The following is a 15,437-nucleotide window of genomic DNA, read 5'->3' as shown; positions in this document are numbered from 1 at the left end:
AAAACTTCATTGTTAAAGGATGCTCAAAGGCAGTATCTCTAAAACTGTGTCAGCAGCACATTTTATATTAGCCAGAAGTGGATAAAAAGACTGAAATATTTAAAACACCAACCATATTTATGATATTACGAACGCAGCTTATCGGTATGGCAGCTAAGAGCCATACCAGCACAAAACCTGAAGGGTTTCTGAAAATCTGAGTCATAAACCACTGAAAAATGGCGTTTAAAATGAAAATGCCAGCTCAATTGCAACCATCGTCTTCCCAAGGCAACAGCATCACGTCAAAACTTTAAAGATGGAAACACATATCGATAGCTCACACCATCACTTTACTTCTCACACTGTGGCGGAGGCCACACTACCAGCACTTCGAACCCCTGAAAGCTTACAGGAAAAACGCAAAGAGCGACTGCAAATAGCTACAATATAGAAGTCGCGATCCTTCCAATGGGACTGTAAAAGGCAGTATCCTCCGCCGCAGGGAATTTAGCCTATTCCGAATGACCACTCCGGTTCAACAGGCTCAGAACTCCCTGCCCCAAACCTGTTTATTCCCACAGTGCACAGCTGGAGTTCCTGCCCCCGGGCGGCCCAGCTCAGGCACACGGAGCCAATGCCTCACGCCCAGCCCGAAGTCAGCTGGCGTTTTGCCCCGCGGCCTCAGGACCACGCCTGGCACCCCCGGGGCTGCCGAGCGGCTGCACCCGACCCCGCACAGCCCGCACTCTCCAGACCCCCGTGAAGAGGTGCCCACGACACTCGGGGGCTGCGGCCGTGCGGGATGCGCTGCCCAGAGCCGCGCCCCGACCCCGCGGGCGGCACGGGGCGAGTACCGCCCTGCCGCTACCGCCGGCCCCGCGCTGGGGGCGGGACGAGCCGTGTTTACCAACATGGGAGGAGCCGGGCGCGGGCAGGAGCCTGGCGGCTGCGGGACGCGGCGCTTTCGCTTTCCGGAGAGTGCGGGGCGGCGGAGGGCAGCGGCGGCATGGCCCGGGGGCTCCTTTCCCTGCTCCTCGTGAGTGTCTGCCGGGCGGGGGCGGGGACGGGGGGGACCCGGGATGCCACCGGCGGCACCGGCTCTCTGGTCGCTGCCGGCGCATCGTCGATTTCACTTAATTCATTCAGGCGATTTTTTCTTGTTCCTTTAAAAAAAAGCAACCCAGCTCCAAGTTCAGGCACTTCGCGGTTTTGCAGTCATTCCTTAGGGTGCCGGTGAAGGGAAGCGGGCGTTGTGGAGAAGCGGAGGGAAGGGGAAGGATGGATGCAGGGAGCTGTCAGGGAGGTTCGTGTGCGGTAGCTGCGGGGACACCCGGGAGAGCAGCCCCGGCCGGTGGTGTTGGTGTCCGGTGTCGGTGCGCGGTGGCACGGTTGGGTCCGTAGCTGGGTGCCCGCCCGGGGACAGACCGTGTTGGGGCAAGCTGACCGGCACAGCGTCTCGGAGGTCCGTAACAACGGGATCTGGCAAAGCGACATAAAAGAGAATGCCGGCGGCGGCGGAGTTTTGAACCGCTGCTGACAGTGGCTGAGGAACAGCTGGAGAAACGGGCCGAGTCCAGTGGCGTGAAGTGCCGCGTTTACTGGAAGTGGGGCAGGGCCTTCCTTTCTTGCCTTAATCATCCCCCGTGCACAGCGTGAGTCTCTGCAGCTCCAGAGCTGAGGTCACGTATCTGACTTTGTCATCAGTGCAGTTACCTTTGCAAACACTCCTTCTGAAGGGCTGCTGTCAACAAGGAGGGTAAGGAGGTGTTTCCGTGTCAGCAGTACAGCGATCTCCGCTGGTAGGTGCTTGAGGCCGAAGAGCCATAGTTACAGCAAGCTCTTCAACTGGAGACCTAGGCAGGAGAAGGAGCAGACGGACTGTTTCTACCTGTACCCTGAGGCAGCCCTGCCCGAGAGCCCAGAGTTGGGATGGTGGAGATCAGGCCCATGGCATTCAGCCCGACCGCTTAGCAGAGCCGTGACCTGCCTGGAAGTTTGGATGCGTTACACGTTGCTTACACGTTTCTTCCCCAGCCCCAATTCTCACCTACTTCAGAGAGAACTCACTGAAGTTCACAGTCAAAATCTCTTCACAGACTGGTTACGTTGCTAATGAATGCAGTTTGCTTTGGGGTTTGGCAGGTTAAAACCAGATGTTAAGGTAAAAACTATTCAAGTCCTCATCTGATTTACTATATAACATGTGGTAAACTGTTAGAAGTGATTCAGAGGGTTATATCCGTGCCCTACACAAAGCACCAGAGCATAGTTAAATACAAAGAAGGATTTTAATCTGCTGACAGAAGTGCTTATTCCTGTACAGGAGCAGTAAACAACTAGCTGAAACATCAGTCTAGCTCAGTATCTCAGAACTATTCAGAGTATAAATTAAGGTAAAAAATACTTTCTCTTATCACAGTGCTCACAGAGAATAAATATAATTCCTATTCTTCCACTCATTTCCAAATTTTGGTAGCCCTTAGAAAGCATGTGACACACTCATGTACTTTCTATTTTTTAAAAACTCTGGGGTTTTGTAATTAGGATGTTGTTCCACTACATATAAATCAGTAAACCTGAGCAGTGTTTGACATGCTAATTTGATTAAACCAGAACGTCAAAGCAGTTTGTTGAACAAGACCTCAATTTTGTCAGCAACTCCATGTTGTACTTAAGTAGAAGCAGTTGCAGGGATAGTCATGAAAAATAGCAATGGCCTACATAGTGAGAAAACATCTAACTTCACCCTGTAAAACAAGCCACAAAACACATACCACTCAAGAGAGGCACTGTAAAGGAATAGGCCATCTTAAGAGACTATATATTGTGTAAACACTTTGTAACCATCTGATATGACTACACAGCAGGCAGTTTTCTGGAAATTTAGAAGACATACCTTTGAAAACAAGATGACTACATTCTGTCATTCTGTCTCATTTTCCAGAGAACTAATGCATATGTTTAAATGTATGTGTCTCAATATCCATGAAGTCACGGGACGACCCAAGACTCAAGTGAAAAGTATAAGGACTCCAATTCTGGAAACATTTGTCTGCTCGCATTTCCACACTTAACTGCCTTTATCTGTGAGGCAACTCTGAACAAAGAGAAGGTGACAAGAAAACTGTATTGTGTTACAGAAGGGCAAAAGGGAAGATTTGCTAGCTTTCTATGCTGTCCAGCTCTTATCTATCCTTAGCCACATCACCAAAGTGAGGTGGGAGCTGTTAACGTTGCTCCAACTCTCCCAAATTGTATAACATTTATTAAGTGTTCCCTTGTACAGTACTCCTAAAAACTAAAATTAAAAAAAAACCCAAACCCAAACAAAATAATCAACTATACAACCCCCACCTCCCAGTATATTGCTGTAATTTGCATGTGAGTCAGCTGAGATGTGAAATAGTAATGAATTGGATTTGGACAGCAAATATTTTGAGTCTGGACAGTACCTGAGGCTTCTTACTCTCACAGGCACTGAACACATCTTATCTCACTTGCGACTTAAGAAATTCAAGATGCTTCTAGTAGGGAAATACCGGTTCCCATTGATAGGCTTCAGAAAATGGAACAGGATTCTTTCTGTCCTCCTTGTAAGATTTTAGAAGAGAAAATACTATTTTAATCGTTATTTTGGTGCAATCAACTCCTGCCTTGGTGTGAAAAAAAAAGGGGCAGAAATGATGCTGTAGGTATTAGAAGTAGAAATACTTATGGTAGAAAGTCTGGAGTAGAGAATCCTCTTAACAAGCAGCATGAAAGTACTCTTTGAAAAACTCATCCTGTCAGGGTTAATGCAAGGGAGATTGATTGCATAGAGAACTGTATTAATATGGAGCTAACTCTAGCAGCCATTTGCCAAAAGCACCAGAAGCAAATCAAAACTCAGAAAACGAGTTAAAGTTTTTCTCAGCTCCCACTAGGTAAAAAAAAGCAAGAAAAATCCCCTTCTCCCCCTGTTTTTTATACCTAGAAAGCCCCTGATGAGCTCATGCACATTACCCCATGTAACTGATGCGGAGTGGAAAAAAATGGCCATCGTTTGGAATGCATCGGCCTTCTCATCCCTAGATATTGGTGGATTAGAAGTGGGAGAAGTGGATTGCTAAAACCAAAATGTATCAGAAAGGTAACAGGAGAAAACAGAGGCAATTTCTTTGTCAGGGTTAAAAGTTGTAGAACTTTTAATAGATCCTGTATACATATAAGACATTTACACACTTCTATCACTGAGATTACATCCCTACAAGGTAGGTCTGCTGAAACTTTCCAGTTGAAGGAAATTGACCATTATGAAGAATACTCTGATACTGGAAGCCTGAGAATCCCCCACATCAGAGGTTTTCTAAGTCTCCTTGGCAGATGCTTATTGGTGAAAGCATTTTGGAAGGCTCTGTAAGAGCGCAGGAGAATGAGGTTGAAAGGGCTCTTAAATGCATGAGCGAAAGGAGAGAAATGAAAAAAAATTGGGCTTTTGATAATTTTTATGGATCCTGCTAATGTTATATATCCCCAATTGACTTATTCCGATTAACTATTCAGCTCAATCTAAGTCTTCAATTTAGATATGACAGCTATTATTTACGTTAAGATGAGAAAGGTAGAAGAGAGCCTCTGTGAGTCATTTTAGACTGGAAATGTGCAGCCGCTGTTTGAATATACGTATCACAAAAAAGTACCTATCACCCCTGCCTCTGTGAAAGCCCCTAAAGCGCTTCCTTTCCTCTAGTAGCACTCACTGCTCAGTGACAACAAGGAAAGCAATTAAGGTGTGCACAGGAAGCTAAATGGCTAGTAACTTTATTTTCTATAAGACATACCAAAATTTCTCTTATAGCATAAGGATTGTGGTTAAGAGGGTGCAAATCCAGGAGGAGAAAAAAAATTTAAAAAACTAGAGTGTTGCTTTGAAAGCTATAAAATCTCCACAGTTTTCTCATTATTCCTTGTACAGAAAGGCATTAAAACACCCCATCAAGCAGAACTAATGTAGATGTTTGGTGCTGCAGTTTCTGAGAAGTGATCCCCACTTCTAAGTGTACTAGGAAGTTCATCTCCCTGAGAGACAGCAAAGGCCTTCCATCAGAAAGTTAGTTTTTTTCCACCTTCACTGAGTCAGCATTGTATAAAAGCATAAGCAAGCAGCAGAGAGGTTTGTTTGCAAGAGGGAAGACTGTGCATGCACTGTGGTTGCAGGCATTCAGTAAACAGAAGAAGAAACTTAGCTAAATTTTACTGATAGTCAGGGTCGTCTTTTTTTTTTGCCCTTCCCAAAAAAATACCTGGACTTCTCTGGTCCGAAAAGGAGATATTTGGGTGCCAAAAGCAGGAGGCAGGGTGCCTCTCTGGGGGCAGACGAGGAGGAGGGAGCCAGGCTCCCGCAGCAGGGCAAGTGCAGCCGAGCTGGGGCAGGTTTGTCAAAGCTCAGCTGCAGCGTTCAAGTGCAGCAGAGAGCTGGTCGCCCTGCTGAGTCACCGTTTCTCAATCGACACAGGGAGGTGAAGGAGTCATTTCTTCACCAACTTCCTCATGCCACAAACAGCATTTGCCCTGGTCCCCCAAGCACCCCAGCCACACTGCCTTCCTTCAGGGCTAGAAGCCTTCTGGCACCATCAGCTTACCTGGCTTAGCCAAAGATCTATCATTCTGCCGCCTAGAGCCTCCCTGCTCCAGTGACTGCCTTGCTTCCAGACCATTCTGGTGGCTATGACCTTATGGCAGACATGCAGGCGGGCTGCCCAGGGTGTCATGGTCTCCTAGCTCTGAAAGCTGGGATGATGCATGTTCCCCCAGTGCTGTCCTGGGACAGTCCAACGCATTGCAGAGAAGCAACAAAGGAATGATGGAAGTGTAGGGTGTCACCCTGCTTCAGGGAAAGCCAAACCAGACTGTAAATGTGTCCCTAACTACATTTTAATAATTATTCTATTATTAACAATTATTTTATTACTAATAATTATTAATCCTAATTATTAATATTTAATTATTATTAATAATTATGTAATTATTAATAATTAATTTTTAACTTTTTATCCCAGTAAGATGGTTCTCCCAGGCAAAAGGAAATGAAATCGTGCTAATTTGGCACATCTATTTGGGAGGTAACCTTTTAGCGTCATTACACTGGGATTTGGGAGAGGAGTACCCTCAAAGCTTTGGCAGCAAAGAATGAGAGTCAGAACACTGAATGAAGGAATTGACAGACTAAACATACATACCTACAGTTTCTCAAGTGCTAAAATGTTTTTTTAGCTGCTGAAGCTTCTTCTCCCGGTGCAAAGAAAGGCCTTCTTAATTTCAGTCTAATAGCTAGCATTATATCCATTTTAAAATGGATGGCTGCTAAGGAAAGAAAATGCTTTTCACCTTCCCATCTCTGAATAGAGTAGAGGATCAAAAGAAGTAGCTACTTCTTTTTCAGCAAACCGTGGTCATATTGGTTACTTCATTTAATCAGCCACAGATAACACTTCCTTCAGTTGAGAGCCCAGCTTGAAATTCAAATCCATTTTTCAGTAAATTAGTATTTCAAATAATTAAAGTTTTCTGCATCTAACTAAAATTATGGTTGTCATCCAAGCAGTTTCATGCAAAATCATGTAGACTGAATTCATCAGCCACTAAATATCACACTCTGGCAGAAAAAAAGACCCAAGCGTAGTTAAAAGTTACCAGTCCTTAAATTGTTAGCGTTCCTTGAATATGTATATAGTGTGTCCCTGGCTATTAGCATTAACAGATACAGTTAAATATGTATTAAGCTGCAATTCCAAAGTGGTCAAAGGTAACCAACCATTCAGAATTAACCTTTTTCAAATATTCAAGCAAAAATAAATTATTCAAGTCAAGGTGTTTTGCATGCTGATTTAAAATGTGAGTGAATCTGTGATTGGCAGGACTTTTATAGTCCATGCAGTGTGCCACTGGTGTGTGGATTTGGCAGGTTTTTTGTGTTGCACCTCATTCCCCATTAATCTCCTTTCTGTGAAAGGCACTGTGCCATCTCTCTCCTTCACAAGTTGGCCTATTCTTTCATTTTGCCAAGGACAACAGCATTGCTCCATTTCTTCCAGGCATCATTTTCCCCCCTTCCCTCAGTGTATATCGCTGAGTCTTTTGTAAAATACAAAAGATTTTTTTCATTAAAGAGGCGCAAGAGCAGTGAACATAGAGATCAGCTTAGGTGTTAAGACTGAAAACTCTTCAAGACAGGGACTTTTCTGTTACAGCTGTACACAGATAGTAATACACAAGTAAAATAAATCATGAAAATGTTCAAATCACTCCAGCCTGTGAGCAGAAACTGGGTTAAGTAAAGGCAGGCTGTCCTCGGGCCATGCTGCACAATAATATTTCTAGGACAGAATCTAGTTCTCCAGCCAACAAGCATTGCATAACACCATTATACAGACATTGCATACTTAGTGCATGCAAAGTATATAGAGAATTCTCCATAAAACATAACCAAGAGGAAAGTAAACTATAGCAGATCTGTCCTTCTCATTTTCCAGCCTTACTTCCAAAACAGAAAAAAAAAGCAATGATTTGGCCTGTGGTCCACAGTGCTTGCTAATTATCATGGAAAGAGGCAGGACACTGACAGCTAGGAAATATACTACTGACTAGTGCAGGAAAAAAACCCCAACAAAACCAAGCACTACGCAATTTAACTTGACATTGCATTCAGAGAAGTGGATCAGGATGTAAACTAATTTGAAAGGAGAGTGGTACTTCTTTCAGGAATATATAGGCATCATATAATAAGGAGGAAAAAAAAATGAACTGGAAAACAGAATGAGAACAAGATCATTTTAGAAATCAGGCATTTTTGGCCAAGATTAAAACATTCCAATTTTCTATTCTTTGAAGATGCATTGACACTGTTCAGTTTGCAAGCAACATTAGGGTGGCAAGACATTAAAGATATTATTTGAATTAAGGAAGTTCGCAATGGAACATTATTATTACTAAGAAAGGGCAGATATAGGCCCAGTGATCTGAGGAAGAGGAAACTCTTCAAGAAAATAATGGGAGTTCCTTTGCTTTGCACTATAATTAAGCATATGAGGTCATCTGTTACTCAGATGTATGGGCCTGTTCTCAAGCACTAACTCTCGAATGATCAGTGCTTGCGGTGGTAGAGTGGATAGCACTAAATCTAATATGTGTCGTCATTGACGCTTCACCCTTCTGAAGTAATGAACAACTTTAATAAAGGGGTGAATATCAATATGTTTAGCAATAGAGTAATGATACTGATGCAGTTCTGTGCTAGCAGTAAAACAAGCCTACAGTCCTTCACAGTTTTTTTTGTATAACTTGTTGTTTTTTCTTCTAGGTGTTTGTCTTAATTATTGAAATACAGTGCAAAAATGATACTGAAGCTCTAATACACATACCATATAACAAATTAATTACAAGGAGGATCATTGCTAAAAGGGAAATTAAGTGTAACCTGGATGAATACAATATAGGTGCTAAGTGTTGCAAGAAATGTGAACGTGGTGAGTATCATTATAAGATTGTGTTGAAAAGTCGTCAAGACATGGAAACCACAACATGCACAGTTGTCTTCTGTGGTTTCCTGGATGCAGTGCTTCATTCTAGCTGTATCTTATTATAGGAGATCAGACACTTCAAAAAGTATTTCTTGGTCTCAGTGCACTAGTAACTTTTCACTGTAGTTCTTACATGTTTGTCCCAAAAGAGCTAAGAACTAGATATACATCTTTATAAGAAGTTAAAAAAGTGCAAGCACAGGCTTTTGCCTACAAGACTCCACGTTAGTGGGCTTTCCAGTTTTGCATGTTCGGTTTTGTTTGGTATGTTCTCCTTGAGTCCTAAATTGGAGGAAGAGGGGGGTAATCAGTTCTCGTGTATACTGTGTTCCTGAAGAGCATATACGTATATGTAAGAAATAGATATACGTTTGTATTTGTAAATCAAAAAGTATTAGAGTTAAAAAGAAAGTCAGACATAGGTCTTAGCACTGGTGGGTTCTGTCCAAAGGCATTGTAAATCTTAATTCTTGTTTTTCTGTCTCTACAGGTTTTGTTAAAAAGATTGACTGCCCAACAGATACTAGAGAACATTGTGTTCGATGTGAAAATGGAAAGGAGTACATAGATCATGTCAATGCTCTTGACAAGTGTTTGAGATGCAGTTCATGTGACAGCATATTCAGTGAGTCTATAGAAATAGCAACTCTAGCAATGACCCTGTTTTTGATACAGATTTGACTGAAAAGTCTCCACCGTCTCTGAATAGTGGGTAGCATGCAGATTAAAATGTTTTAGTAGTAGTACATGAAGGAATTTATGACAAAGTTGTGAGTTTATCCTCCAGTTCCCTTTCGTCAAGCACAAAGTAGGAAGAAGAACAAGCTATGTTGGCCCATTATTTCTCTTGATATCTGCCTTTGCTCAGCCATAGTAGTCCTTGTGAAGCAGGCCCTATACAGACTGGTTAGAATCAAGTTAGAATCAAAGCTCACTCTTCTTTGCCCTCTGTGTAAAAGAAGAGAGGTGTTGTAAGAAGCAAGGATGTGAGAATTCTCAATGGTTTCTTTTGTAGTCTTTCATGTTACTTAACTGACTTTACTTAGAATTGCTGGGGCTGGTAGAGCAGTGTCTTATACATTCAAGATGCTGCGTGAGAAACAGGATCAAATTATAAGACTATGAGGCATGCCCTACTTGGTCAGACCAGTCATCCACCTACTCCGATATTCTGCATTCAGCAGTAGAGTCAAGGGATGCTGTTTAGAGAAAATGCAAACAAACCTGTCTGCTCTCTGTCATCTGTTTCCTGCAAAGTCTACCTGCATCCACAGTTGTGGGAAGAACATTTAGAAGTTCCATCCCTGCCTAATCATTTTAGTATCCATTTACAAACCGTTTTTGCATGAACCTGCTGAAAGGCGCCAAGGTTTCAGAAATTCTCTGTTGCATAAATACCCACTGTAGATAATTTTTTTAAAAATCCATTAAATCCAATTCAATCTCCCAGCAGTTCCACCAGGTGTCCTGTAATTCTAGCATACCTAGATTTAGGGATTGATAATTCTGCATCCCTCATACCCAAAGTCGAGTTTGGTGAGCATAGAGACAGCTGTTAACTCCAGTATGGTTGTACTCAGATCACCTGCTGGAATATGAATCTTCAGTGCTTTCCCCTTCCTGTAACACCAGCATATCCATAGAGATTTTTCCTCTTATTAACTACTATGATAAGCATTTTTGGATGGGTAATCGAGTACAGCAGAGCCACTCATTATTTTGTACAGTGCCACAAAAGAAACTATTAGTTAAACTGAAGAAGAAAAAAAGGACAATGGGATGACTACTCACGTTATCGTATGAGCAATAACATAGTTGAAGAGAAGTCAGTAGAAAACATTAAGCAGGAAGAAAATTACTGCTAAAGATCCATGAGAACTGTTCTTGGGATCATTCGTGTTTGATATTTCCATTAATGGCTTCAGCACTAGTTTTAAAGTAGAGCTTCATGGAATTTTGAAAGATAACATGTTTTCCTGTCACAGCAGGGCACTGAATGTGATAACTTAAAAATTTGCTTCTATTCCTAAATGTTTTCATAGTAGGTAGACACTTAGAGTAATTTTCAATGCAGAAATAAGTTTTGATAAATGGAGATAGCTTTGTCGTATACACTGAGAATAGGAGAAAATTAATTGGTTTGTTATTTAAGCATATATGTTAGCTAAAAATAATTCCTCATCACTGGAGGACCTCAAGAAGATATAAACTTCTCTGTCAGGGAGAGTAAAGAACTTGTGTCTGACATCAAGCAGGGGGGTGGGTTACATGATCTTCTGACTTCCCTTCTGGTGCTGAATGAGTCCTCTTTTAGCAAGTGCTTTATTGCATGATCAGTTTTTTGAGCTCTTGGCCAGCAGAGGTCTCTTTGCCATCTCCGTATTTCTAGTACTCTGGCAGCAGGGCTCCTTATAAAAGCTATGTTGTTCTTACAGTTAAGCCTCCACAGTGGCAGAGCTAAAAGCTTTTAAGCTCTACTTTTTCAAACTAACAAACTTTAAGAAATTTATTTCAGGTTTGGAGGTTGCAAAGAACTGTACCCCTGTACAAAACACAGAATGCACCTGTGCAAAGAACTATTTTTGCAATCCTCCTGTACCATGTAGGCACTGTGATCCATGTACCATGTAAGTTTATGACTTCATTGTTAAATATGACATTGTTACCACACTTTTTTCCAGTCAGGTTCAAGACAGAGACTAAGGTAACGTATAACCTGAGGGAAAACATTTTCCTTTGCACTTATCTTGTTGAGCTGACTTAGCTCAATCAACTTAACTTGCATCCATGCAGGCTTTCCAAAGGCTCACAGAAAAACTTATATATGTCCACCGAGACTGTATATGCTTTTAAAAAAATATGACTATCTGAGCTTTCCTGTTGTCTTTGCGTCTCCTACTGTTACATGTAGAAAATAACTTCCACACCTTTTTCCACTCCCATAGCTTTCTGTACTATTTCATACCTATTAAATTCCAAACTCCAATATCTTGATATATGAAATATTTAGCTGATAAGAAGTGTTAGAAGATTTTTATTTGCTCTGTTGCCAGAGTTTACAGAGATAGAAACAAATCCCATAATAATTGTTGTTGATGTTTTCTGCAGATGTGAAAGTGGCTTAATTGAAAAAGAATGTACATCAACTTCAGACACTGTATGCAGAACAAAAGGTAACATTTTTAAATGTAGCGTGGTCTAGCATCTCCTGTATTTTGAGATGCTGTTGCAATTGTATTGTTCTACACAATAACCCATAGTTCTTGAGAGCTAAGGGCATCTTAACTACTGGGCCTTGTACTCACCTGCAGAGCATGATTGCTCTTTTCCCTTTATGATTGTGCAGATGTAGGAACTATTACTCCTTTTTATGGGTGGCTCCTGATAGGTAAGACTTTAAGAAAGAGAGCGTCTACCATTAGGAGACAACAGAAGGCTTTTATAATCTGACACAGTCTTGTTTAAAATTCAGAGTGTGTTGCTGTACTGCATTTCTTAACTTTCATGTAATGTATCCAATGTTCCAACAGAAACAGGATTTCAGTCGTGGGCCATTGCTTTGATGTTATTCACTGTTGTATTAGTAGGATTAGCAGCAGCTGGAGGATTATGGTGTAAGTGATTCCCTATTCCTTATTCCTATCATACTCTGAATAAGATATTCAGCTGCTTACTCAGATGTATTATATTCTTGGAGTCCAGAGGAGAGATATACTCTGTCCTGGATCTTAAAAATGTTTTTTTCGTTTTAGACAAGAGAAAACAGAAGGGCTCTACTAGCAAGGACAATGAAGTTGTCACCTCCCAACAAGAAGGTTCTTATGTAAGTATTGTTGCTTAGATCACACAATCTCAGCTTCGTGCAAGGATCTCTGTGCCGTTTAAATTACACTGAGATTCCCCAAGCATGTGCGTGCCTCTCTTCTATGAAATTAATGAAGTAAATTTCACCATGAGGACTCTTGGGAGAAGTAAGAGAAACCCTGTTTTATTTCTTCAGGATTTGTTGACATGCTTCCTAAGTTACATGACTGAGATCAAAACTTTATAAATCATCAGGTCTCTGCTGACCCAGGGTACCTGTCTCCATGCATATTTCTAGGCAATAGCAATTGTGAGGTGATTCCCCAAGCTTATCCAAGATAAAAGAGGTCTGTCTGTCCCATCTGATTCTTTTGCTTACAGAACAGGGGAATCACAGAAAAAAATAAAAGAAAAATACAGAAGTCAAGTGTAATGAAATATACAAGGCTGTCCTCATAAACAAGATTCGTATTTGACAAAACTTGTTCCTACTCATTTCTCTCTTGCTTCTTTTTTTTAGGAGAATGTACCTCTCATATACACAGGTAAGAGACAAGTAATTTCTCAAAATTCAGTAGAAGAGAAAAAATACAAACAAGTAAATCCTACAGTAAAACCAGGATATTTTTGCGTAGACTTGGCCAGTGCCTAGAGCTGCTGTTCTAGCACAATAGTGAACACTTATTAAGGAAATGTCAATTCATGTTGTGCTTATTAAGGCATTTAGTGGCAGCATGAAAGTTTTGCCTCAGGAGAAATTTCTGCTGTATAGGAAACAATTACTCATCGACAACAGGTGAATTTCTGTCTGCATGTGGTACAGACACTAGGAGGCAGCAAGCTGGATTTCTAGAATTATGGATAATTATGATAATAGTCACACACATGGCAGTGAGACTGCAGAAACACACTTACCTTATGTTCAAGGGCAAATCTGCAGTAGCATCACACAATAGGAAGAAAACGTAAGTTTCAAGGCTGTATCAAAACAAAAGACTTGTCCTGTTCCAGGACCTTTCTCAACCCTATTTTGAACACAACAGGTACATGAGGCATGGACTTTAATGATAGACAAGGACAGAACAGGTTACAGGGTAACTGAGATTTTGTTTCAAGTGGTAGAAAGCAATAAGGATGCAGTCCTTAATATTTGTGTTACTAGTATTTGGTAGGAACACAGAAAAGCAGACCCAGTATATATTGTAAAAGATAACTTATAAGACATACTGAGTGATGAATACCTGAAATGTAATCTGTTTTGGATAGCACAGGTGACACAAAACAGTAATGGAAGAGTGGAGATAGAAGTGTGGAGAGTATTAATTGTCTTCTATGCTTCTAGATGTTGACCTGAGCAGCCATGTTGCTGGTATTGTGGAGGAGATGACACTCCAAGAAGTCAAGACATTTGTCCGTAATCACAAAGTACCAGAACCTGTCATAGATCAAACTGTTCGGGATTATTTTAATGAGACATCTGAACAGAAGATTAAGCTGTTTCAAGTCTGGTATCAAAGACATGGGATAAAAGGAGCCTATGTAACCCTAATAAGCAGCCTGAGAGAGTTTAAAATGTGTGCTGCAGCTGATAAAATCGAGGAAAAACTGAAGGCAGCTATTTCTAGCTGTCAGGAAGGGGGACAGTCTCATAGTGATGACACTGGGCAAAGCAAAACCTACCCTCAGGAAAGCAGAAACTCCTACAATGACAATGCTGACCTAAGTAAAACCTGCACTGGTAGTTTGGAAGAGACATAGTACAGGGGCATTTGAAAATTATTTCTGACTGAATTACTATTTTTCTAATAAAATAAATAAAAAAAAGATTTGAATGCCATTTTCATCAGCATTTTAATTCAAGGAATTTTTATGAACAAGGAATAATTATATTTTTTGTAACTATCTTTAAAAAAGTATTAGTTTGTTTTTTGTGGAGAGGAAAGGTTTTATGGTTTATTTACTCAGTGGTACAATGTAAGAGTCTAGCTAAAGGATTTGCTATAAGAAGAAATGTTTGAAAAAAAGGTTTTGCTTACATTAAAATTATGAGATGTTGCATTTTTCAAAGTGAAAACAGTGGTGGTAAGAGTCTATGAAGCGGACTAGGAATACTTGAACAAAAAACCTATGTAATACATACCCGATTAATTTTGAATGTAGATATTGCTATGTAATTAAATTCTACTCAGCTGTAAATTGGATTTCTCCCTTGTTTAAAAGCACCTGTGTGTATGTGTATATAATAGATTTTTTATGTATGTGTGTGTGTATTTTTATGTGTGTCTGTATGTATAAGTTTTCTATGCAGAAACTCACAGTGCTAAGTAAAAATTACTTTGCAGCAGAGCAGAACCACAACCTATGAACTCTCCATAAGGAACATAAGTGCAACACTGTTTTTTCTAATGCAGGAACTGATAGAATGAAAACATCATTGTCATTAAAAAAGATTAAAAAAATCACATAGTGCATGACTTGTCTCTTTCCTTCTTACAGTGCAACCTATAGGTGTCATCTTTAGATCTTCCTTCACTCAGGTAACTAAATGACAAAAAGGGAGATGATTCTCCTGAAAAAAAAAAAAAAACACCTTACCTTTCTTCAATCACAGAACACAGAAAGTGTGGTTCCTAAATTCGAAGAACCATTGGTGCTGGGCTGCTTTGCAGTGAGGCCTTTACCACCCACACACCAGTCTCACAAAACCTTTCAACAGAAGAGGAGACCTTGGTGGAAAGGTTTGGTTTTTCCAGGTCCCACGGTAAGCAGGAAAACTTTCTTCTTTGGGTCTGCCGTCAGAGACTTTACAGCTAGTGTTGAAAGTCAGGCAGAACATGAAGAGACGTAGCTGGGCTTGCCCCAGCTGCTAGCCAGGGTGAACCTATGTGTGAAGTAGGTTCCAATTCCTGCCACCTGGCCTCAAGGTGTGGAAAGGAAAGGGCAGGGCAGATCTGTCAACAGGGTGCCAGGTGTTGGCAAACGAACTCCAGGCAATGCTGTGCTTACAGCTACATGGGGTGGCTCCAAAGTGTCGTGCTGCTAGAAATGAGGTTCCTGGAAGAGTAGTGTGTGACCCTTGAAAACAGCTAAATA

General features: G+C 41.1%; 1 protein-coding gene across 2 annotated transcripts; it reads left to right on the top strand.

The window, feature by feature from the left end:
* Window positions 1–417: 417 nt before the first annotated feature.
* FAS (Fas cell surface death receptor) lies at window positions 418–14,793 on the top strand. 2 transcript variants are annotated; one of them, XM_054072022.1, is made up of 9 exons: window positions 422–1,018; window positions 8,321–8,486; window positions 9,031–9,165; window positions 11,056–11,167; window positions 11,649–11,713; window positions 12,071–12,154; window positions 12,293–12,363; window positions 12,865–12,889; window positions 13,687–14,792. In XM_054072022.1, exons 1-9 carry the CDS (start codon window positions 785–787, stop codon window positions 14,100–14,102), a joined length of 1,308 nt encoding a protein of 435 aa, XP_053927997.1. In that variant the 5' UTR covers window positions 422–784; the 3' UTR covers window positions 14,103–14,792. The 2 variants fall into 2 exon arrangements, with proteins under 2 accessions (XP_053927998.1, XP_053927997.1); XM_054072023.1 differs by lacking the exon at window positions 12,071–12,154 and having other exon boundaries at window positions 418–1,018; window positions 13,687–14,793.
* Window positions 14,794–15,437: the final 644 nt, after the last annotated feature.

This window comes from Cuculus canorus, chromosome 7, assembly GCF_017976375.1.
Source record: "Cuculus canorus isolate bCucCan1 chromosome 7, bCucCan1.pri, whole genome shotgun sequence".
NCBI classification, from domain to species: Eukaryota; Metazoa; Chordata; class Aves; order Cuculiformes; family Cuculidae; genus Cuculus; species Cuculus canorus.
The sequence above is the reverse complement of the archived record's forward strand: the minus strand, read 5'-3'. Positions and strand labels throughout refer to the sequence as shown.

Bases quoted from the DNA above. Each gene is read 5' to 3' on its own strand.
- FAS (XM_054072022.1), top strand. From the start codon at position 785: ATGCGCTGCCCAGAGCCGCGCCCCGACCCCGCGGGCGGCACGGGGCGA. The intron at 9,166-11,055 runs GTGAGTCTATAG...AATTTATTTCAG, and splicing joins TTCATGTGACAGCATATTCA to GTTTGGAGGTTGCAAAGAAC. The intron at 12,890-13,686 runs GTAAGAGACAAG...CTATGCTTCTAG, and splicing joins TGTACCTCTCATATACACAG to ATGTTGACCTGAGCAGCCAT.